At 35.0% G+C, this 25093-nt stretch overlaps 4 protein-coding genes across 9 annotated transcripts in view; 3 read left to right on the top strand and 1 right to left on the bottom strand.

Moving 5' to 3' along the window:
* Positions 1 to 401: 401 nt before the first annotated feature.
* Positions 402 to 9548, top strand: LOC137823010 (DDB1- and CUL4-associated factor homolog 1). The gene is made up of 14 exons (XM_068628079.1): positions 402 to 853; positions 1113 to 1194; positions 1309 to 1425; positions 1524 to 1702; positions 1876 to 2737; positions 2882 to 2979; positions 3081 to 3504; positions 3641 to 4243; positions 4318 to 4500; positions 4642 to 5208; positions 5405 to 5515; positions 6608 to 6726; positions 6850 to 8431; positions 8746 to 9548. The coding sequence occupies exons 1-14, from the start codon at positions 672 to 674 to the stop codon at positions 9451 to 9453; spliced, it is 5817 nt and encodes a 1938-aa protein (XP_068484180.1). The 5' UTR covers positions 402 to 671; the 3' UTR covers positions 9454 to 9548.
* A 2176-nt stretch (positions 9549 to 11724) lies between these two features.
* On the top strand, positions 11725 to 13126 carry LOC137821435 (acetylglutamate kinase, chloroplastic). Its single transcript, XM_068626027.1, has one exon. It carries the CDS (start codon positions 11819 to 11821, stop codon positions 12860 to 12862), a length of 1044 nt encoding a protein of 347 aa, XP_068482128.1. The 5' UTR covers positions 11725 to 11818; the 3' UTR covers positions 12863 to 13126.
* Positions 13127 to 17023: 3897 nt separating this feature from the next.
* On the bottom strand, positions 17024 to 21801 carry LOC137822886 (DDT domain-containing protein DDR4). Its single transcript, XM_068627904.1, has 11 exons — positions 21338 to 21801; positions 21070 to 21180; positions 20316 to 20402; positions 20194 to 20231; positions 20020 to 20101; positions 19734 to 19840; positions 19488 to 19644; positions 19321 to 19413; positions 19115 to 19238; positions 17829 to 17871; positions 17024 to 17520 (listed from the first exon to the last, which is right to left on the bottom strand). Exons 1-11 carry the CDS (start codon positions 21461 to 21463, stop codon positions 17097 to 17099), a joined length of 1392 nt encoding a protein of 463 aa, XP_068484005.1. The 5' UTR covers positions 21464 to 21801; the 3' UTR covers positions 17024 to 17096.
* A 2054-nt stretch (positions 21802 to 23855) lies between these two features.
* LOC137823050 (uncharacterized) overlaps positions 23856 to 25093 on the top strand; it is a 31692-nt gene continuing 30454 nt past the window's right edge. For 2 of the 6 annotated variants that reach the window (XR_011083050.1, XM_068628156.1), the window contains exon 1: positions 23856 to 24803. Coding sequence is in view for 2 of the 6 variants with exons in the window: in XM_068628156.1 (XP_068484257.1) it covers positions 24049 to 24803 (755 nt within the window). In the remaining 4 variants the exon portion in view is untranslated. The remainder of the gene's footprint in view (positions 24804 to 25093) is intronic. The other 4 variants (XM_068628157.1, XM_068628158.1, XM_068628159.1 and 1 more) reach the window with 4 other exon arrangements.

The raw sequence follows: 25093 nt of genomic DNA, 5'->3' as shown, positions 1-25093 counted from the left end.
GATATATAATTTGGGAGGTTGTTTTCCTCTAAACCTGCATAAAACTTTCGATTTATGTAATATAAAATATATTTTGTTAAAAAATTACTTTTAGATTTAATATTATGATTTATGTAATTCAAAATATATTTTCATGTAATCTAAAATATACCTTTATCTTTGGAGATTGATTACACAATCCACAAACTCCTTCAAGTATTTAACTTATTATTCACAGAGGTATTTATGGAATTATAAAAGTTATAGGGGTGCTGCAAGAACATATGGAGGGGCAGGAAGAAGCAGCCCATGAATGGTTTTCTTGTTGGATCTGGGCCATGAAGGAAATGGGCTTAGTAGTGTGGGTAGGTTTTATAGAAGCGGGTCGGATATCTCCGGAAGCTTCTGATCCATCATCGCGTAGGTGTTGGTGTTGGTTTGTGCGGTGCCCTCTCCCACTGTCTTTCTTTCTTTCTTTCATTCATTTGTCTTCTCTTTTTTTCTTTCTTCTTCATTTATTCTTCTCTCTCGCTCTCACCTCTGCAACTGTAACAAACCGGATACGCTCATAACCCTACCCTGTAATATACACACTATTCAAATTAAACACATAATACAAAAAGAAGACGAATCAAATCACATATATCATCATCATCATACATAATAATATCATATTCTCTCAGTGTCAGCTGATGGAGGATCAAGCGAATCAAGCGCCACCGCCGCACGATGAAGACGACGATTCTAAGAAGGAAGAAGACGAATTGATTACGAAGGTTAACAAACTCATGGAGAAGATCACTTCTGCACCTGATAACCCTAAGGCCACCGTTCTCCACGCCCTTGCCTCTATTCTCGAAACACAAGAGTCACGGTATGTTTGTTATTTTTTTATTCAATGCTTTTTTTTTCTTCACATGTACAAGCGCACACGCGAACTCTCCCTTATTTGATTCCTTCTGGAATCATTTCTCAGGTGTTGATATGTGTTTGTATGATTTTCAATTTTGTATCATTTACATTCTCAGTGCTGGTTTAGATTCCTAATTATGTAACTATCACATCTTTGTTATTTTTCTATCTTTCTATTTCCTTCTAGTTTGTATGGGTAATTTTTTCTTTTTACAATGTAGATACATGGACGAGAATGGTCATTCTTCCTCTAGTACTGCCCGTGCTGCGCATGTCATTGGTCGTCTTGGCGGTTTAATTCGGGTAAATTCTCATTCAGTCGTGACTATTGCTGTTAATTTGGGTGTATAGCTTTTCTTAAGTTGATGTATTGTGTTAAATTTCTGTGAATGTATTTTTGCTCTTCTGTCCTTCCAGGAAAATGATGAGTTTTTTGAGTTGATATCTTCAAAGTTTCTGTCAGAAACAAGATACTCAACTTCTATTCGAGCTGCTGCTGGAAGACTTCTCCTGTGCTGTTCCCTAACATGGATTGTAAGATTGTCTTTTCATTTATTTAGGTTTGTCATTGTTAATTCTATTAACGATGCCCATGTGTTGCTGAATTGATCTGATGGATTGTAAATGAACAGTATCCTCATGTTTTTGAAGAACCGGTCATGGAAAACATAAAAAATTGGGTGATGGATGATAACACTGGGATGTCTTCTGAAGAGCAGAATCTGAAGCAAAGTTCAGGGAAAAGGGAGGCATCGGATTCTGAAATGTTGAAAACCTATTCTACCGGACTCCTTGCTGTTTGTTTGGTTGGGTATGCTGCTATGCTCTGCTCATTCTATAGGTTTTTTTAAAGTTTTATTGCTTTGATGTTTGGCTTAATTTTGGACTTCTGCTTCCAGTTGATGCCTTAATTGTTCAATCTTGCTTGTCTCTAGTTTAATTGTCATTTTTCTAATATTGTAATTGGCGCTGGATTGATATCAGTGGAGGTCAAATTGTGGAAGATGTCTTGACATCAGGCTTGTCAGCTAAACTTATGCGATACCTTCGTTTACGTGTTCTGGGAGAGACAAGTAGCAACCAGAAAGATGTTACTCATATAACAGAGAGTAGGCATGCATCTGCGAATACTTCAGGGAGAGGTAGAGATGATGGTCGTGGTAGATTTCGCCAGATCCTTGAACCAAATCATTTGGATGATACTAGGATTATTGATGAGAGATCTTTAGATGATGTAATTCTTGAAAGGGGTCCAGATAGAAGCATTAGTGGACAAACACTTCAAGAAGGATCTTGGATGGAAGGTAAACCACCTGATGGGCTTGGTGAAGGTGTTGATGTCCAGGAGGTAGATTCTGATGGGGAGGATAGATGGCGCTATAGAGATACACGTGATGGAAGGACAAAATACAGTGAACATGATGACAATGTTAGAGATGACTCTTCAAGGCGACGATCAAACCGTGGATGGGGAAGATCTAAAGGGAAAGGAAGGGTTAATGAAGGGACTGTAGAAAGTGATTCCATTTTATCATCTCCTGGTTCTGGTAGTCGGTTGGTACATGGTCGGAGAGATAGAAGTGTACTGAGGAATGCTGATGTTAGGAGGGTGTCTGATTCTAAGAAGACCCCTGGCAGGACCTCTTTGGAGGCTTCTGGTTTTGAAAGAGAGGATCATGATGACTGTTTCCATGAATGCCGAATTGGAAATAAAGATATAACCGATCTTGTCCGGAAAGCAGTTCAAGCTGCTGAAGCCGAAGCTAGATCAGCCAATGCACCTGAAGAAGCTGTCAAAGCAGCTGGTGATGCTGCTGCTGACCTGGTTAAAACTGTCGCTTCAGAGGTATGCTCTGGCTCATCAATTTTTTCTTCCCAAAACCATAAGTTGTACTTTGTGCTTTTTTATATGTCTGTGTATGTGATTGTGCATCAATACTTTATAGTTTAATCTCAATGCTAAAATAGTTTATCCTGCATTTATATTCAGGAATATAAGTCCTCTAACGATGAAGAAGCAGCTATTTTGGCTGCTTCTAAAGCTGCATCAACTGTTATTGATGCTGCAACTGCAGTTGAAATTTCAAGGTATGTCAATATATTTTAGGAGTACCTTTTAAGATCTGATTACATAGATGAACACATACCAAGAGTAGGGTTTTTTAATAATCATCTTTGTTTGGTGGCAGGAGTTCCATTGGCAACAATACTGTAACAGAGAATGAGAGTGGTAAAGAAACAGAAACTAATGAGGATGTGGAGGAGCACTTCATCCCAGATACTCAATCACTTTCACAGTTGAGGGAAAAATATTGCATTCAGTGTCTTGAGTTACTTGGAGAATATGTGGAAGTGCTTGGCCCTGTGTTGCATGAGAAGGGGGTTGACGTGTGTCTGGCACTTCTGCAGCAGAATTCTAAACATCGGGAGCCATCCAAGGTTGCTTTGCTGTTGCCTGATGTCATGAAGCTAATCTGTGCTTTGGCCGCACATAGAAAATTTGCTGCACTGTTTGTGGACCGAGGGGGAATGCAAAAGCTTCTTGCTGTCCCTAGAATGGCACAAACTTTCTTTGGTCTTTCTTCTTGTCTATTCACTATTGGTTCTCTTCAGGTATTCATGTTGTATTTGTAGTGATAATTGTGAATTGAGACGCCCAGTAATGTTTTTATGTTGTCTCTCTCTCTCTCTCTCACACACACACACACACAACACTGCCTCATTTTCTGACCCTAGATGGTTATTTCAGGGTATAATGGAAAGGGTTTGTGCTCTTCCATCGCAAGTTGTTTATCACGTTGTTGAATTAGCTCTCCAACTTCTTGACTCCAATCAAGACCAAGCCCGGAAGAATGCAGCATTATTTTTTGCTGCTTCGTTTGTCTTCAGAGCTGTTCTTGATGCCTTTGATTCCCTAGATGGATTACAAAAATTACTGGGCCTTCTAAATGATGCTGCTTCTGTAAGATCAGGAATAAATTCTGGAGCCTTGAGTTTATCTAACTCAGGATCACTTCGAAACGATCGATCGTCTGCAGAAGTGCTGACATCATCAGAGAAGCAGATAGCCTATCACACTTCTGTTGCTTTGAGGCAATATTTCAGGGCCCATCTCCTTGTGTTAGTGGATTCCATTCGTCCTAACAAGAGCAATCGTAGTGCTGCTAGAAATATTCCAAGTGTAAGAGCAGTGTACAAGCCCCTTGATATTAGTAATGAGGCAATGGATGGAGTATTCCTACAATTACAAAAAGATCGGAAGCTAGGTCCTGCATTTGTTAGAACACGTTGGCTAGCAGTTGAGAAGTTCTTGGCATATAATGGACATGTTACCATGCTGGAATTGTGTCAGGTACGATATGGTTATTGTACTCTTTTCCTGTATCTTGAACTTTATTTATTTATTATTTTCTTGGTATTTTATAGGCCCCACCTGTGGAGCGATATCTGCATGATTTGCTTCAGTATGCTTTGGGTGTTCTGCACATTGTTACATTGGTACCTAGCAGTCGTAAGATGATCGTAAATGTAACTTTAAGCAACAATCGTGTTGGTATTGCGGTAATTTTGGATGCTGCAAATATAGCTAGTAATCATGTGGACCCCGAGGTAAGTGTTTTCTAGTTGCAATTCTCCAAATTTCTGCAGGTCGTAAAAGTAAAAGAATTTGTTTTAGGATTTTGATTGACATACTGAGTATCCCAATATATTGTATCTTAACTTTTGTCTGTAAACACTTCTCCATTTCAGATAATTCAACCAGCATTAAATGTTTTAGTCAATCTTGTTTGCCCTCCACCTTCAATAAGCAATAAACCGGCAATGGTTGCACAAGGGCAGCAGTTGGCATCCTCCCAGACATCCAATGGTCCTCCCTCAGAGGCTAGAGATAGAAATGTTGAACGAAATGTTTCAGATCGAGCTGTTCACTCTACTAGCCAGATTGATCCTAGGGAAAGGAATGGGGACTCCAATGCTATAGATCGAGGCAGTGCTGCCAGCTTAAGTGCACAGCCTGTTAGTAGTACACCACAAACTCCTGTTGCTTCTGCCACATCTGGATTGGTTGGCGATCGAAGAATATCTTTGGGTGTTGGAGCAGGTTGTGCTGGCCTTGCTGCACAATTGGAACAAGGATATCGTCAGGCAAGAGAGACTGTCCGATCTAATAATGGTATAAAGGTTCTTCTGCATCTCCTCCAACCGCGCATATATTCACCTCCTGCTGCGCTGGACTGTCTTCGAGCTCTAGCATGTCGAGTCCTGCTTGGATTAGCCAGAGATGATACAATTGCACACATATTGACAAAGCTACAGGTGAACACCTATAACTGATTTTTATTAAACTCAGTCTTCACAAACTGTACTAGTCAGTATCAAGTGTGGAAGTTGAGATAAAACTGCTGCAACTTTTTTTCTTTTGTACCAGTTTAAATTGTCTTCTGATGGCTTGAGAAAAAAAATACATATTGTATTAATCAAATATCATGTTTTATTTGTTTGGGTGTTCTAGGTTGGGAAAAAGCTGTCAGAACTGATTCGGGATTCTGGTAGCCAAACACTTGGAACGGAGCAGGGTAGGTGGCAAGCTGAACTTTCCCAGGCTGCCATTGAACTTATTGGGGTGAGCAGCATTTCCACTCTTTGCTGATGCAGAAGTGTGTTGTTTTTTATCAGCATCTCTTCAATTTACTTGATTTTTTTATACATCTATCTAAAGAAGTAATTGTTGCCTTAAGATTGTCCTGACAAAAGTATCTGAAGAGAATATGAGATTAGAAATTTTCAGATGTTTATGATCTGAATTTATAAAATCAAAGTCATCCATGTGTGCTTCTTTGGCAAAATTTGTGTATTAGAATTAATTCAAGGAATCTTGGCCATATATATAGGATTTAGATACAAAATTGTGCATCTGCTTGCGTGTATGTGACCAATATTCTGTGAGTGTGTGATTTGATGCACGAGTGCGGGTGTTTTCTTTATTTGGTTGAGTGCTTGTCATGAAATCACGGGATAGCAAATATCGTTTCATTGTAATGGACCTAAGTTTTAAGTGTTTGACTTTTGGGTGGTGTTTGTAGTTTTTAATTTTGGGTTTTGACTTGTTTGTGTTTTTTAATTCTGGGATTTCAGTTTTGAAAATTTAAAACTTAAGCCACAAATCTGCTCTAGACTAAATTGTTTGGTGCAATAAAAGTTAGGCTTTTGGGTATTTGCTAGAGTATTACTGTATTAATGTATGAAGCCCTTGTGATGATTTAAACAAGATTTATGTTTTTGTTTGCCATTGGTTTTAGCTATTTAAAAGAAAAATCAAATCATTAATTTTTTTCCCACTTTTTGATTCATATTATAAATTCTTTTAGCTACAAGCTTGGTAATGTGCCTGTGATTCAAGACTACTTTAATATTTCTAATGGGAGCTGATTCTATTTCATGCATATCAATTGCAGAGGTCATTTACTCATTAAGTAGTGAAAAGTATTGAGCATATTTACATTAGGACTTTAACTATTAGCTGATTTTGTCACACCTTTACTCTATTTGAAGGATGGTTTATTATATAATAGTTGATTTCTGATAACAAAGTGAATTAGATCAACTTTGCTGTTCAATATGCCCTTTTGCAATGATCTTACTAAAAGATAAATATGTAAAATATGAGCTGTATGAAGGGCTGCTTTTGATACTTTTGTTCAAATTGTATTTGTAGATTGTGACTAATTCAGGCCGTGCAAGTACATTAGCTGCTACTGATGCTGCTACTCCTACTTTAAGGCGCATAGAAAGAGCAGCTATTGCTGCTGCTACTCCTATTACTTACCATTCAAGGTTTTTGTCCTCTCTCAAATTTTATCATTCTGGATTTTCAAATACGTGTGCTATCTCCTCTCTCTTTTGGTGACAACCCTTCTGATTGCAAATGGCTTCTTTGTGTTATGTTTTCTTGTTCAGGGAACTTTTGCTTCTAATTCATGAACACCTACAGGCATCTGGGTTAGCACAAACTGCTTCTATGTTGCTTAAAGAGGCGCAATTTACTCCTTTGCCATCAGTGATTCCTCCGTCTTCTCTTGCCCAACAGCCCACAACACAGGAAGCTTCTTCAACACAAATTCAGTGGCCCTCTGGTCGTACTCCTTCTGGATTTCTCTCTAACAAATTAAAGTTTAATTCAAAGGATGAGGATGCTGTCTTGAAAAGTGATTCTGTCTCTGCAAAGAAAAAATCACTAACTTTCTCATCATCTTTTCATTCAAGACTCCAACTTTTTGACTCTCAGCAATCATCTGTAAAGAAATTTTCAAATACTGCTAAAGAATCTTCAGAAATTAGTGTAGTAGAGACTGGATCTGAATATTCAATGAAACATAACATTGATATTGGATCTCAGTTTAAGACTCCAATAACTTTGCCAGCAAAACGGAAGTTATCTGATTTGAAGGACATACCAACGTTTTCTTCATCTGGAAAACGGTTAAATGTTGGGGATCAAGGACTCCGCTCTCCTATTTGTTCGAGTGCAATTCGTAAAAGCAGCCTGCAGCCTGATGCAGTTGGATTTTTCACTCCAACTTGTAACCTGAAAAATCAACACACCCGTTGTATGGGTGACTTGGTGGATGAGAATCAGTGCAGTACTTCACATCTAGGTCATATGACACCATCTTCCCAAGTATTAAACGACCTTCAGCCCAGCAACCCTGAGTGTGTAACATTAGATTCTTTAGTGATTCAGTATTTGAAGCATCAACATCGCCAATGTCCAGCTCCTATTACAACACTTCCTCCGCTGTCACTTCTGCACCCGCATGTCTGTCCTGAACCAAAGCATAGCCTTGATGCCCCTTCTAATGTGACAGCCAGGCTTGGTACTCGCGAGTTTAAATATATGTATGGGGGAGTACATGGGAATCGCAGGGATCGTCAACTTGTTTACAGCCGGTTTAGGCCTTGGCGCACTTGTCGGGATGATGCTGGTGCATTGTTAACATGCATTACATTTGTTGGGGACTCCTCACATATTGCAGTTGGAAGCCATAATGGGGAGCTCAAATTTTTTGAATCCAACAACAGCAATGTAGTTGAGAGCTACACAGGTCATCAGGCTCCTTTGACTCTTGTTCAGTCTTTTGTTTCTGGTGAGACCCAGCTATTACTTTCTTCAAGCTCCCAAGATGTTAGGTTGTGGGATGCAACTTCGATTTTAGGTGGTCCTAGCCATTCATTTGAAGGATGCAGGGCAGCCAGGTTTAGCAATTCTGGGAATGTTTTTGCAGCCCTGTCATCAGAATCTTCAAGGCGAGAGATCCTCTTGTATGATATTCAAACATGTCAGTTAGAGTCAAAGTTGTCAGATACATTTGCAACTTCTACAGGGCGAGGTCACGTTTATTCTTTAATCCATTTTAACCCTTCTGACTCAATGCTGCTTTGGAATGGTGTCTTGTGGGATCGTCGTGTCTCTGGGCCTGTTCATCGGTTTGATCAGTTTACAGATTATGGTGGTGGAGGCTTTCATCCTGCTGGCAATGAGGTATGTATAATCTTACATCCGTTTATACAATATAGTTTTGAACTTGGATCAAACAGAACACCGTATTATTCAATTATAAATCATGGGGAATAATAGATTTGGAAGAAAATTATCTATATGCAAAATGTGGATATTCTTCTTTCTTATAAGTCTGTGTGGAAGTGGATGAAGGGATGTGTAAAGGTTTGAATGTTTTCAACCTAATTGTGAAGAAAGGCTGTGATTTTTTTTAATACTATAGGATTATTGAATTTGACATCGAAGCAGCAATGACCTTTATCTTTTATGTTTGTAAATAAATGTTTTTGGACCAGGTTATTATAAACTCTGAAGTCTGGGATCTGCGCAAGTTCAGATTGCTACGCAGTGTGCCTTCATTGGATCAAACATCAATAACATTCAATGCGCGTGGTGATGTAATGTATGCTATCTTAAGGAGAAATCTTGAGGATGTAATGTCAGCAGTTCACACACGACGGGTCAAGCATCATCTTTTTTCAGCTTTCCGCACAGTGGATGCAGTTAATTATTCTGACATTGCAACTATCCCTGTGGATCGCTGTGTTCTTGATTTTGCAACTGAGCCTACAGATTCATTTGTTGGGCTGATTACTATGGATGATCAGGAGGAGATGTATGCTTCTGCCAGAATCTATGAAATTGGTCGTCGGAGGCCAACTGATGATGATTCTGATCCTGATGATGCTGAGAGTGAGGAGGAAGATGAGGATGATGATGATGATGATGATGATGGTGATGTTGATCCTACTTTAGGCCCTGGTCTTGGTGGGGATAGTGGCAGTGATGCTGATATGAGCAATGATGATGAGGATGACGATAGTGTGAGTGATCTTGATGAAGATGAAGATGGAGACTTTATTTTGGATGATGTAGACTTTGATGGTGGAACTGGCATATTGGAGATTGTGACAGAAGGTGACGAAGATGATGATGATAGTCAGGTACTTGAATCCTTAAGTAGTGATGATGAGGATTTTGTGGGCAATGGCTTTGGTTATTAATTTTTAATCGAGGATAAGCTGTAATTATTTTCTTTCTTCATTATATTCATTTTTGAGCGAAATGTCAATTATTTTGGCTCAAAATTTTGCTGTTATCTTTCACCTTTATGTCATGCGAATTTATTATGCCAGAAGGTTTAGAAGTGCAGTTGTATATAATAAATGTTAAAAAAACGCAGTTTTACGGAGAGCCACTTTGTGGTCCTCCCTCCTATGATCTAATAGAGGAAAAAAGAAGAGTCTACTCCTTAACTGTATTTATGAACCATCCTCAGTAGTGTTTTATTTTTCTCCGTTACCATGGATCACTGGGTTTCAGGCCACCAAAAAGAACAACTGCACCCTCAACCAGAGTTGGCATCACATCCAGCCACAAAACCTTTGGGCAAATTTTCCCTACACCTCCATTGGTGAGGTTCTTCCTGCACCTCTATGTAATTTTAAATTTAAAGTATCCTTTGAAATATAAATACCGGATTGTATAAACTGGGTTACCGTCGCATTGTACAATTCGGTTGGGGCTAAGAAAATTTAAGGTAATTTGTACTTGTGTTGTAGTTATTGGCACTGCATAGCGTCCATAAAAGAATTGCTTATATTCCCGAATACCTGCAGAAAAAATATGGATTTACACTGAATAAATCATTTATAAATTAGTGGTGTTGAATTTGTCGAAAAGTGTTTTTAAGACTATAGAAAAAGAATTGATAGCTAATTATGTCCTGGTAAAGAAAAGAGAATGCCACTTTTGTCATGCAGAAATGTCTCCTTTCCCGCCATCGCCAGCAACGACCCTATCCTTGCATTGCTCTGGACTTTCACTTGCACTCTTCAATTGCAGCTTAATTGTCTTATGGCTGTGATGGAGATTGCTGCTGTGGCAGAGTCCAATGCTGATGTTAGAAGGGCCGATTTTAAGCGAACTGCGCTGGCGGCAAAGGCGAACTGCTTCATCAGGAAGAGAGTAATCCAGCATTGGTGATTCCTGCCATTAAGGCAATTGGTTCCTTGGCCAGAAACTCAGGTTCCGCAACTTCTTAGTCCTTTGGTTGATCAACTTGGTAGCAGAGATGTTGATGTAGCCATTGAGACTGTCATTGAGTTGGGTTTTTTTGTTTGTTTTACCAAATTGAGCAATTTGTAAAACCTTTCTTTTAAAATGTAGATACCAGATTTTATAAATTGGAAGCTGATATTGGATCTGGGTTTGTCTACCGATTGTATAATTCGATTTATAAATTACATTCACAAATCAAATTGGTAGACAATCCTAAATCTAATGTTAATTTTTTTGTTTGTACAATGTGATATTTACATTTCAAAAGAAAGATATTTTGAAAACGAAAAAATTATGAAAGCTGAAAGAAAATTCTCCTCCATCACCTACCTTCACCACCACAAGTCGCCCAGAAAATCAAGAACAACTTAAAAAAAACAAAACCCTAAAATATAATGATACGGTACGTTTGAAATTTTAAAATTATATGTAGGCAAAAACGTTTGACTAGTTTTTCTGAATTTTATGGATTACCTATAACTTATTGAAATAAATAAATATATCTTTGGTTTAATTATTATTATTTTTATTTTAGTTACAATTTACTAGTCTAAAACCAGAGATTAATTTTAATTGTATATGTAGTGTTAAAATCCAGATGAAGTTAAATAAAAAATAAACAAAAATAGATTCCAATTGGAGTTATTATCTTTTTTTCTTCTATATAGTCATCTAGTATCATTTGTTAAAAAAGGAAGATACTGTTGCACATATTGAGGAACAGGAACATGCAGAAACCACATACCTTTCGTTAAAGCTGGTCATCATTACACACTAAAAAGACTCTCCAGATTGAACTGGTCCTGAACATGCCATCACACTACATTTCGATTTTCCTGATAGTATTTGCGAACAAATTCATCCAAATTTTAACTCTTATTTTACTTTTAAATAACACGTGTTAAAGTTGTTATGAAAGCCCACGATCTTGCCGTTACAGTCGATATTAATTAGATTATTTTATTTTTTTAATAAATAAAACATAATTTATCTTTTTAATAGAATGAGTAATTAAATAATTCTGCTTTATTTTAAAATAATTAAATAACATTTCCTTTAAAAAATAAATGTCACTAATTTTTTTAATATTATTCTTACAAAATTATATATATTTTGAAATTATATCATTTTTGTATTTTTTAAGTAATTACTTTAAAAATAATAAAATTATACAATTTTAATGTAATAATACATTATAAAGGAAAGAGAGGTGTTTTCACTGTATCTGAAAGAACAATAGAGTTGGAAGTCCAAAACCCTTCACTCTGAAACTCTCACTTCACTTCACAGTAGTCTGCTTGTGAGACAATGATGACGGCAGGGGCATCCAAAACCCTAACAAATATTTTCCCCTCTTTCGCATTCACAACCAAACCCCAAAACCCACTCACCACTCACACCAGTAGCACTTCTTTCCCTTCCTCTCGCCTCCGCCACCGTCCCATTTGCGCGGTTGCCAACCCGGCCCAACCTCCACAAATCGCCGCCGAATCAACCACTCCGGGTCAGTACCGAGTCGACGTGCTCTCTGAATCGCTCCCCTTCATCCAGAAATTCCGCGGCAAGACCATAGTCGTCAAGTATGGCGGCGCCGCCATGAAGTCTCCGGAGCTTCAAGCTTCCGTTATCAACGACCTGGTCCTCCTCTCCTGCGTAGGCCTTCGCCCCGTCATGGTACATGGCGGCGGCCCCGAGATCAACACCTGGCTCGGACGCCTGAACATCCCTGCCGTCTTCCACGACGGCCTCCGCGTCACCAACGCTGATACCATGGAGATCGTCTCCATGGTCCTCGTCGGCAAGGTCAACAAAACCCTCGTCTCCCTCATCAACAAGGCCGGGGCCACCGCCGTAGGTCTCTCCGGCCTCGATGGTCGCCTCCTCACCGCCCGCCCCAGCCCCAAGGCTGCCCATCTAGGCTTCGTCGGCGAGGTCGCCAGAGTCGACCCTGCCGTCCTCCGCTCCCTCATCGACACCAATCATATCCCGGTTGTCACCTCCGTCGCCGCGGACGAGTCAGGACAGCCCTACAACATTAACGCCGACACCGTCGCTGGAGAACTGGCGGCAGCGCTTGGCGCGGAGAAGCTGATTCTTCTGACCGACGTGGCTGGGATACTGGAGGATCGGAACGATCCCAACAGCCTGGTGAAGAAGATTGACATAAAAGGAGTGAAGAAAATGGTGGAAGAGGGAAAAGTTGGAGGTGGAATGATACCTAAGGTTAATTGTTGCGTCAGATCGCTGGCACAAGGGGTTAATACGGCGAGTATTATTGATGGTAGGGTTCCTCACTCTTTGTTGCTCGAGATCTTAACTGATGAAGGTGCTGGAACTATGATAACTGGCTAACTTTATTTATTCCTTTTCTTTATATTTTGTTGCCACCCTCTCTTTCTTTTTTTCAATCCTGTATGTTCTACCTTCAGTCGGGGTTGCATTGCAGCATTTGATTTTTTAAGTGCATGCAATGCAGAATGAATTGAATTGAATATAAGGTTGTTGATCAATCAAACTATAGCTAGCATAGCAAGCACATTCATTACCCATCTCTGTATGCTCAAATGTTTCAGAGATTTCTTGGATCATTTCAAAGAGGCAAACAAATTGGGTTCATTGCTTTTTATTTTCTTTACTTTTGCATTGCTAAGAGCCTCGACTATAGGGTAACAAGCTTTGATTAATGGATTGTTATTGTATTATCACTCACGTCCACTTTCATATCTTGATGAGCATTTTTGACAATGCTGTGATGCATAATCAGCATAATAAAAACCTGCATAGTTTGCCCCTTTTTGTTTGGAGAATCCGGGAAATCCCCTTCCCTTTCCCTAGGGATTCAAACACTATTCTTTGTAAAGTGATGATCATACAGAGCAAAGCAAACAGAACATCTACTTTGTTAGCACAGATTTTTTCTTAATATCTAAATTTGAAATTGATATCAACTATTAAGCAAACTTTACTCAACTATTAAGCAGTGTGTGATTAATTATCACATGAAATGTTTTGGCAGTCGATGATTCACTCAATCTAATTCACATGGGGCACAAGGGGTTACAATGACCAGTACTTTTTATGGTCTTCTTTACACTCTTTACTAGCGATTTTAACTTATGCATGTGTTGGAATGGAACTATAGGGATGAAAATTAGATATTGTGCAAGTCTAGGTTAACATGCTTTGTCATCTCAGGATCAAAGTAATCTGTGGCTTTGTAGCATGTGGCAAACCCTGTTTTAAGCCTGGTATGTCTAGTACACAAGTCTGGTTATGTTAAGATGTTTAATGGTCCAATTAAATGACTTCAAATAGGTCGGTGTATTTATTTTAAACCAATCAGTAGGCTCACAAACTAGTAGATTTATTACTAAAGAAACTAGTGGATTTATGACATTAAAAACAGTTAAAACCTTATTACTAGATTGAATTTCTAGATATTGAAACTAGCTCAAATTAGAAACATGATAATTTAGTTAAGATATTAATAATTATAATGATGATGATATCTTACGTGTTCTTGTAATATATTAAGTCTCTCAAGGAGTTGTTGAGAAGGTGAACTCTTCACATGGTGTTGTAGATTGTAATGAGCGGGAAATGGAGTACTGACACATAAACTCTTCACCTGGTGAAATCCACGAAAGTGGGGTTCGCTTCATACTTGTTTTCAATTCCCCTGATGACTTGAACTGCAACATTAGGAGCATTTTGTCCAAATTATTGTTTTCGATTCCCATGTCGACATCCTATCGATAAGGTGAACAAAAAGTTAACATAATTTTAATAATATATATATCACATTAACTCATTTTAAATAAAATTAAGATAACAAATTTGAAATAATGGGACAACATTCAAGAATCAGTCCAAATCTTTAACCATTTTTTTTTCTTTACTTTTTTTCAATCTCTTCTACTTGCATATTTGTTTTATGTTTGTCTTATTATAGGTATAATTTTGTTTGTAAAGTAGTTAAGAAAAGATATACAATTCTTTATACAAAAGTTGAGACCAAATTCAACCTCTAAGATGGTGAAAAAGGGAGAAAATGCAGTGTTAACATGTGAAGAAGGTGAAAAATGCAGCACAATCAAATATCTAATGTTTGGACCACGATAACATGTGAAGAAGGTGAAAAATGCAGAACGATATCAGATGCAAAATCTAATATCTAATGTTTGGACCATGTTTGATGAAAGATAAGATATTCAAATTAGGTGGAAAAATGGCAAAATGAAATCAGATGCAACATCTAATATCTAATGTTTGGACCACGTTTGATGAAAGATAAGATATTCAATTTAGGTGGAAAAAGAGCAAAATGAAAGCTAGATGATGTAGGTTATTCCTTCTTTAACCCATTTTATTACGTGTGAAATGATAAAAATGTATTTTTTTAGTTTTCAAATAGAATGAATTACAAGACAAGAGTTATTCTTAATTTAAAATTTTAAAATATATTTTTTGATTCAAATTTACAGATTTTTTTTTTATATTTATGGACATTTTATTTTTATTTTTGGAACACATAATATATTCTGAATTTTTTGGAATATATTTTTCCGTTCTGGAACAAGTACAATTTTGAAATTTTAAAAATTGATTTAGTGCTGGTTCGTGCAGGAAGCACTTGTTAGTGAAAGCACATAAACCCAATTCGAAAGTTAATATCACAGCAAATTTGGTCCTAATTTCACCAACTTGTGTTTTTTTTATCTTAGTAACTTCTTCCGTCACCTTCATAAGTGTCCTAAAAGTTTAAATTGTACATTAGACAGGAAAACATTTTAAATTAAATAATTTTTTTATCAGTAAAGAATAAATAAAATAAAATGAAACAATTTAGGGTGTTTCAACACTTATACACAAAATAAAATCAATTTTTTTGCACTCAACCAGCTAAGAATCCAACAGAATTAACATCACATTACCCAAAATTACAATCCAAGACAAGAATCAAAGTTCCCAATAATATCAACCCACTCTCATGATCTACAAAGAATTCAACACTTAAACCATGTCTTTGTCAGCCGCCTGACATATGCCAAACCTAATTGTTAAAAACAACCAAACCTGCAAAAAGAAATCATAAGTCAGATAGACCTGCACACAACACAAACATCTTCCAAGCGCAACTCAATGACACACACTTCAATCCAATCTTGTCAGGTGGCAGAACACGATGAAACCTGTGTACAACACACCACTGCTTCCAAGTCTGGGCAAAAACATTAGTTAAAAATTCTAAAAAAATCAGTCTTTTTCAAATATCTTATACAACAATGAGGTTTCAAACACCAGAGTAGGTTTGTTGTAATAATCTATTTTAAATTGAATAATCTAAAAATCTATTTTAGATGGTATAATATGTTTCTAAATAATGAAATTCAAAAAATACTGAATTTTCAAATTACATTATCTAAACAATTCTAGATTACATAATAATATGTTTCAGAACTATAAAATTCAAAAAATCTATTCTGAATTTTTAAATTACATAATTTCATAAGAGTAGAAATAAATTGTGCATGAAATTTTCTTATAAAAAATATTAATTAACGTTATTATATATATCAACATTTTTTCTATAGTTATTCAAATTATATAACAAATATATATATATATATGTATGCACATTTTGTAAATTTTGATAATAATGATTTTAAGTTAGAATAAAAAATTATCTATATATTTAATGTTTAAAATATTCAACATCTGATAAAATATTTCCTAAAACTTTTCCAAATAGTTTGTATTGAATAAGTCCATAACAAAAATAAAGAAAATTGGAAAAAAAAGTAAGGTTTTTTTATTTCAAATATCAATATTAATAAATTTAACATATAATAATATATGGTAGATGATAAGTCTAGAATTTGACATACTATAATATTCAATTTCACTTTATAAAACACATATTCACATTCCACTTATAAAAATCCACATGTGAAAAGTTACTTGAAAAATGATTACAGATGAATATTTTTCATTAAAAAACATCGATAACATTTTTTTTTTAAATATCAATATTTTTTAATTTACAAAGGAGATACACATTCACTACTTAAAGATTATTTAAGATTGGTGATGTTGAACAGATATATAAAATAATCTCAATTTTGGCCAATGAAAATGAATATTTGTATCCAATATTATTTTCAACTATCCAGATATTTATCTACTAAACTTCTGACTTTTCAATTATAAATTCTCATGCGTCAATAGAGTTTTAACTCATCACAAGTATGCAATTTGGAACTTGTTTGGTTCCAAGGTTCTTCAATGTATACAAGAACTGTCTCATTACGAATTTTTGTCTCACCCGTGTGTTTTTCATTCCCAGTGCATCTATCTCCTCTGTATTCTTTCTCTTCTATGTTTCTAACTCCTTTTTAAGTTCTGCCATCGACATCATTGTATCATTGATAATTCTCAATTTTTTTTAATACATTTGTCATTGCTTATCATGCTTTGCATAATTACCATGTGGCTTCTTCACTAGATTTTCTTCAACCTCACAATGAGTATTCTTACATGACCAAATTGTCACGTGCTTTAGTCAAAATGCAGGTTGATACCAGCCCTAAGCAGACTCGGACAAATCTGTCTTTCCTTCATGTACTTCATCCTCTGAATCCGATAGGATGATAGATTCTAAAGCAGAATTACGGGTGGGTCTTTGTCTCAATGTTTGCTTTGTAGTTAAGCCTCTGCTTTCTAAGATGGCATGGCTAGGAACTCCAGCTAGCCGGTTGCTGCAGCGAACCCCCTTGGGATAAGTAACTGCATGGCTTGAGGGAGCTTCTGAGTTGACCAACTCATCAACACCATCCTCCTCTCCGCTGCTACCATGATTCTCAACTTCATAACCACCATCATCATCATTATCAGATATTTGCAAGACATCCCGTTCAGAATCACTGTCTGTTGAAACATCTTTTGTGTTGGATTGATATTTTAATTGTCTGGTTTTATCTTGGTCAGCAACAGGAGACGTTTTCCTTTTACTGAATATTAAAAAATATACAACAAAGAGTCAGATAGAGACAAACACATCTAGAAAATTTAAAGCACAATTAAATATTAGCATTAGCATGTTAAGACTTCGGCAACATTGCTTAACTGAAGTCAAAACAAACTATTCTCAATCACTTCCACTTCATCGAGTGAGCATATGTGACAAAACAATGATGTAAAAATAGCAATGTATAAGTTGAAAGAAAAGTTTTACATCTTCCATTGTGCAGGGATAATCCTACACTAAAAGGCAAACAGAACATTGATGACAAGATAGAGAATATTATGTAAAACATACTTTGTCAGCTGTATTGCCTCCTTTATTGTTCGATCATAAGCTTCTGCGATATACCCAAACAGAACTAATCAATATCTGAACTTTTAATTTAATTGATATCATGAAGAAGCTGGCAAAGTAAAGAATTAAAACAAACTTATACTCGTTTAATAATGTTAGAAGCATTAAAAAACTTGTGAATACTTGTCACATCATATGAGTTTTGTCATTAATGATTGACTCAATCTAATTCACAAACACATTTCAATTGACAGCAATGGGGAAAAATAGGGTCAAGATAGAAATTAGAAACTCAATTCTAACATTGAAATATATGAAATATAAGAGATTAGGATTGATTTTAAATAAATTAAAATAGACTGAAACAACTATTCGATACTTTAGGACTCTTTCGAGATAGTTCTTGTAAGTTTCAAAAGAAATAAAAAACTAACTATTTTTAGTTTTTAAAAATTAGTCTAGTTTAAGGCATTTAAAAAAATAGTTTTTTCTAACTTGTAGTTTCAAGATATATTAATTTAAAAGTTCTGTCATTCAAAATAGTTGAGTGACAATACATACAATAAAGAATATATCAATAGCACAGTAAAAATAATGAATTGACGATGATTGATAATGAATTAATGATGATGATAATAGTGATAGCAAGCAACAAGGGTTATGGTTGTGGTGGTAACATCAAAGAGAAAGATCATTTTCAAAAGCAACAAACAATTGTCAAATATACTTAAAAACTAAACCAAAAATCTAAAAAAAAAAAAATCAGTTCTAAAAATGAATGTAAGTGTTTTGAAATTGAGTTAAAAACCATTTCAACTTCATTCTTGCCAAATGAGTTTATTTTGAAAATTGTATTCAAAAACCAAAACATTGCAATCACCCTGAACGAGTCTTGAATATATAAAAGTGTTTTGAAATTGAGTTAACCATCGTTTCAACTCCAATTTTGCCAAATGAATTTATTTTGAAAATTGTATTAAAAAATAAAAAACTTGCAATCACCCTGAACGAGCCGTGACTGTTTCATGTGAACACCATCATCACTTAAAGTTTAGATAAAACAATTCAGAGCAATCCCAAACAGTGTGAAAAGTAAGGACTCGTGCATAACATTATGAAATGTATGACACTCACAAGTGTACAAACATCCTCACTTGCTCAATGTACAAGACTCACCCTCTAACAAAGCATGCAATACATAAACAAACTACAAAACAATGCACAACACAGGCAAATTCATTAACATGCAGGATAAATTGGTAATTGAACATATAGTACATACTTACCAAATGTATAACAAATAGGTCTTCGAGTGCGACAAGCACGTGCATTTCCAGAACAATAGGAGTTCTGAACATCCTTTAACAGCATATCCTGTCTCTGCTTTTGTTTTATTGCTTTTTCTTTCTTCTGCAAAAATCACAACCAATGATGAGCTGCTCTGTAGAGGGAATGTCCTCCTATCAAACACTAAACAAATGGATGTTCATACCTTCCGAAGCTTTTCAAGAGCAGGAATAGCATCACTCTGAAGCTTTGTGCTAACAGAAACTTCCATGGCAGACTTGCTGAGCGAGAATTTTTCCTGCAGTTAACAATTAAAGTTAAAGTTAATAAAGGTTTCAAATCCAATGAGAAAGGTGGTATAATTTATCTCACATCTACTTCTGAAAATTCTTCAAGATTGGAAGCAAGTGTTTCCCATTGAATGGTGGGGAGTGATAAGCGCCTATGACCCTTATCTTTTGGAATTGAGTCTGATGTAATAACTTCCCTGTACAGTCTGTGACTCTGACCTTTTGAAGTTGCATCATACCTATAACAAGAATAGAAACACTACCAATGACAATTTGAAGGTTTAAGGAATCTTAAAGATTGAATCATACTTAAAAAGGAAAAAAGTACCAGTAAGATGTTCCAGTTCTATCTCTTCCTAAGGCATCTTTACGAAAAGATGAAATTTGGGTTCCTTCCTTTAAAGCATCATTTATGTATGACACTGCATCATGTTGCTGAATATAAACAAGCAACCAAGCAAAATAGTTTACATCAGACAAAATTAAAACAGCAAAAGGGATTAAATAAAAAAGGTGGAGGAATAGTCAAAGATGATATCAGTGTGTCCACATGTTCATATATGTTCATTTATTAAACAAACAAAAATATAAAGAAACCAAGGACAAGATAATACATCAGCTCTAACTTCACAAAGCGCTTTTAGCAGTAGTAAACGATCTGACGGATCAATTTCCTTGTACTTGGATATCTCCTGTCTGCACAAGCATTGATGACAACAATGTTATTAAAAAAAAAGTCAATGCAATCAGTTACAATCTAATCTAACATGATCAATGTATCCCAGTACCCTTTAGATGGTACAAGTGGAATCTCTCCCTCAGCAACCTGTAGCACATGCAAGTAATAATTCAATAAGAAATGGAAAGAAAATAGAAAAAACAAAGTCAAACACAATGATAGTGAATTTACCCATGGCCACCACATAGTAAGTTTCTTACAGAGTGCAGTCACCCATTTGTCAGAATCCTCCAGTGTTTTACTCACAGGTGGCATACCCTGGCAGGAACACAATTGAAGCTAAATCCACAACAAGAATAATGATAGGATAGAAAGGTATCAACAGAAAAATAAAATTCATGTTAAAGAGCATAATAGTATGATTGGTTTGAGGGAGTCAACCAATTTACAGAATTAGTATATTCAACTTCGATGATAAAATGCACCTCCATTGCACATTAGGGGCTATCTTTACAATTTTACAAGCAAAAGAAAAATGTCCACTCCCCTATGTCTCTATTGGACTTGGAGGACTTTGGACAATATATCTAATGCTATTTTTGAAATTAATATTAAAATCCAATGACACATTTCACATGAAGTAAAAGCTTACAAATGGAAAATTGAATAAAATGAATTCAGTTTATACCCATTAAGCAATGACATCAACCAAGTAATTTCAACCTCAACACTTCTTAGCCATACAAGAAACCACACACAAGGACAATGAAAATAAGCAAGCACTTCTCTAACCATTTTACATTCCAGAACTCAAACTAGAAACACACAAAAATACCAAAATTGCAACATTTCTACATTTGCACAAGTTCTCTCTAGTACTACCAATTTCAATCCTATTCACCCACACATTAATCAACAACTTACTAGTAAAAAATGTTTTCTTTCTCACATAGACTAGCATTTTCAACAACCACAGAAAATATACCTTCAAAAGCTTAATATGCAGCCGAGCAAGCGAAACGTCAGGCTTCACAAGTCCAATCTCTATATCCTCAGCAGAAAGTTTCAAATCTTTTCCAAGTATAGGATCAAACACCTAAACAAATAAAACCATCACAAAAATAAGAAATAGCCATAAACATTAGTCACTCTACTCTCACAAAAAAAATAAAAAATACTATACAATCTCTTACATAATTTGGAACCTACTGGAACAATTTCAAACCAATGAAATTAAAATACAGATCTCTTACCTCCAAAAAATTGAGAATAGACGCAAGTTCCCATCTCCCACGCAGCTTCGAAATTTCCTTCTCCAAATCCCTTTCCTCAAAACCTGTGTTTCTCTTGTTGTCACCACCTTGTTCTGCCGCCTGCATGGTGGCTCGGTAATCTTGTTCTCTCAATTAGAACAAACCAAAAAAATTGAATGAACCAGAAAAATTAAAAACTGAGTTATATTATGAGTGTAAGGAATAAAAGAACACAATGCAGTTTCCCGCCCAAACAGTTTTTTCCACTTTTTACCACTGAAGAGTTTAACATCACACACTCTTCTGTGTTTTGTGATTTCTAGGGTTAATTTCAGGATGGCGCCTTCAAATTTATCCGTAGCGCGGGTTTATTAAACGCATCGTTTGATCACAGTAATGTGTTACCAATGCTGATTGCCACAGTACAATTTGTGTCATTTTGGATCTTCACTCTTCACCAAAATAGTAAAAAAGTAACTACTCTTGCATGGTTTTGTATTGAATCTTAACATTAATTTATTAAAATTTGTATATATATTTTTTTTATATTAACATTTTGTGAGAGTGCTATCTTGTTTGTTAATTTATATCATTATTATTATAGTGTATTTTTTTTTCTTGTTAATGATATATGAAAATCTACTGAAATAACAATAACTTACTTTGATTAGGTTAGAAATTTAGATTACAAAATTTAAATATAACATGAAAGTTTTATGTTATATAAAATTGAGAAAGATGGAAAGTTAATGTTATTTAGATATTGAATTGAATGTTAGATCTTTTATATGAACTTATTCATAATTTATTAGTGTTCATTTTTGTCTCAAATAATTCAACATAGTTTTATTTTAAACAATTTAACATGTTTTTATACAAATAAATGTTGATAAGAGACTAATATAACAAGATGAGAATGTAGTTTTGCTAGCCAATTTTTCACATTGTTTGTGCAATTTCTTAATTGTTTATATGTAATGATGTGTAAAATACTATGTGTTGAGATAAAAAAACTATGAAATTTTATATTCCATAATTATAATATTATAAATTAATAAAAAATATTTGTAACTATTTTTGTGTATCATTTTTTATAATTTGAATATGAATTTTAATATTGAATTTACATTTTTATAATTGTTATGATAATTACTTTTTAATTATACATGATTTTTTATTTTTATAAAAGAAGTGAACCTACATGCAAATATAATTAATTATAAAAATAATCTATTACTTTAGTTATCTTAAACATGTCCTTTATTTGACATATTTTATTGGAAGAGTGAGTATACACATTATGTGTCAATTGATTATAAAAGATAGAAAGTAGTTGAATTTACTTGCAAATATTTTCTATTTTATACACACACCAAAAGTTTAATGTATCTATAACAAGACAAGAGCATGATGAACTTAGTTGATATTATAATTTGAATTTTATTAACAACATTAACTACTGTTTGTTTATTAAGACACTCCAATAAATCTACAAATGTCACATCCATTCTTAAAAACTCTTTAGAATATCATCAATAATAAAACATTTATATTTTTTAATCTCAGAGTATTTTTAAATTATACAATTGAAAATATTATTGAATTATAAATAATTTTTAAAAAATTCTGCACCTATGAAAAATATACAAACAAACTATGAAATGTTACTGAGGTATTAAACTAAAATTGATTTTACATTCTACTTTTTTTTTCTTACATTTTATCTGTATGTATTTTTTAATAAGTTGATCAAAATAAAATATTGAATTAGTCTTTATGGACTGAATCCCACAGATAATTTAAGAATAAATTAAATTATATTAAAGAAAAATAAAATTCACACCTCCACTATTTAAGAACAAAATTATTTGAAAAATATTTAATATAACTTATAAAAAGTTAGTTATACCTTCACATTTTTTTTCTTATAATTTTGTTGGAATATTTTATAAGGATTAGAAACTAATTTTAGAATATAAGTGATATGTTTTTTATAATATGTTTTAATATTAATCAAGTGATCGGTAAGAAGATCAAAATAATTATAATAGAATTGGTCGAGAACAAAAAGAAAAAAGAAGTAATCACTATAAAATTAAACCATGTTTTAAATATTTAATAAAATATTTTTTTAATACACATTCCATTAATAATATAAAAAAATTATAATTTTTTTAATATTAATAAAGTGATGAAAAAATCAAGATGTTTAGAAACTTAAGAAGTTAAAAACAAAAAAACAGAAGTAAAAACCATTAGTTTCCACAAGATTAAAACAACACTTTAAACATTTAATAAATAAATTTATTTAATAAAGATTTCATTAATAATACAAAAAGTTTACAAGATATTTCAATATTAATTAAGTGACAATAAATATATATTTCACATAATTTTTTATTTTCGGATATTACTTTATTATTTTTATTACAAAATAGGTGAGGTGTCTACCTAAAATTGAACTATTTAAATTGATTTTGCAGTGTGAGTATAAAAATGAAAAGACCAATAATTGCATAATAAAAAACAGTGTTTCTTGAACATCTCAAAGTTTTACGTTACAAGTTACAACCCTCTTTCATTCACTAACTCATTCTTGAATTCATCTTCGTCTCTGGGCAGCAAAACTGGAACAATACAAGAAATCACACCGCGCACAAACTATATTAAATCGGTTTCCGATGCAGTGAAATCGCAAGCATCGCAGCGCAATGGGGAGAGAAACAGAAATCCTCTCTCGCCTCGCCGCGAACCACCTTCACCTCGCTCAGTTCGAGCCCTTGCGCGGTGTTCTCCTAGCCCTACGGGCGCGAAACCGGGACCTCGCCCGCGATATTCTGCAAACCATCGTCGCCCGATCAGGTCGGGTCCCCAATGTTGGGTGGTCCAGTTCCTGTTCCTCCCCGGCGCTCCTCACCTTCTTATCCACGCTTGAATTGCTGCAATTGGACAACGCAACCTCGGCGTGGAACTTCGACTCGGAAACGCTGCGTTTGCGGGCAGAGTTTCTCTTGTTAGTTCAAGATTTGATAGACCTGCTGCCGGAGGGTGATGGAGAGTTGGGGAATTATAGAGGAGTGTTGGATAAGATTTTGGAATTGGGCGTGAAGTGGTTGAAAGTGGACGGGGATGGTGAAATTGACGAGAGTGTGAGTGTTACTGTGGTTGAAGAAAGAGAGTTGGTAAGTTTGAGGAAATTGATTTTGGATCAGGCGCGTGTTTTTGACTCCCTCTGTGGGAATATACATAGGCAAATTAGGCACTTGGAGTGTGAGGATTCGGGGGAGGGAAGTGGAGAGTTGGAAGAGGAGGATGTTAGGGTGCTTCGCGGGATACAGAGGACTGTGCAGGCTGTTCATTTGGATGCTATGAGGGATAGTCTTGAATCGGGTGATGCAGAAGGGGCCGTTTCTCATATACGTTCTCTGCATTTTGATTATGGAGTCGAGGAGCAATCTGAGTACCGGTATGCCTCTTTCTGCTTTTTCTATTTGAATTTGATGCATGCATTTTGCCTAGAGAATTTGGATAATTCTTTAATGAAAAAAATTAGTTTCCCCTTTGATATTATTGTAACAACTGCAGTAAAAGTCTTATGGCACTAGGTTAATCCCTTATGATATTGAATGCTGTTTAAAATTAAATGTTTCATCAACTCGTATGTTCAGTTGTGGTTGACGCTCTCTCAAATTTATTTTTATTTGGATATAAGAATAATAATAATAACAACTTGTTCTTTAAGTAGTTAAGGATTTT

Source organism: Phaseolus vulgaris, chromosome 9, assembly GCF_000499845.2.
Source record: "Phaseolus vulgaris cultivar G19833 chromosome 9, P. vulgaris v2.0, whole genome shotgun sequence".
Taxonomy (NCBI): Eukaryota; Viridiplantae; Streptophyta; class Magnoliopsida; order Fabales; family Fabaceae; genus Phaseolus; species Phaseolus vulgaris.
The sequence above is the reverse complement of the archived record's forward strand: the minus strand, read 5'-3'. Positions and strand labels throughout refer to the sequence as shown.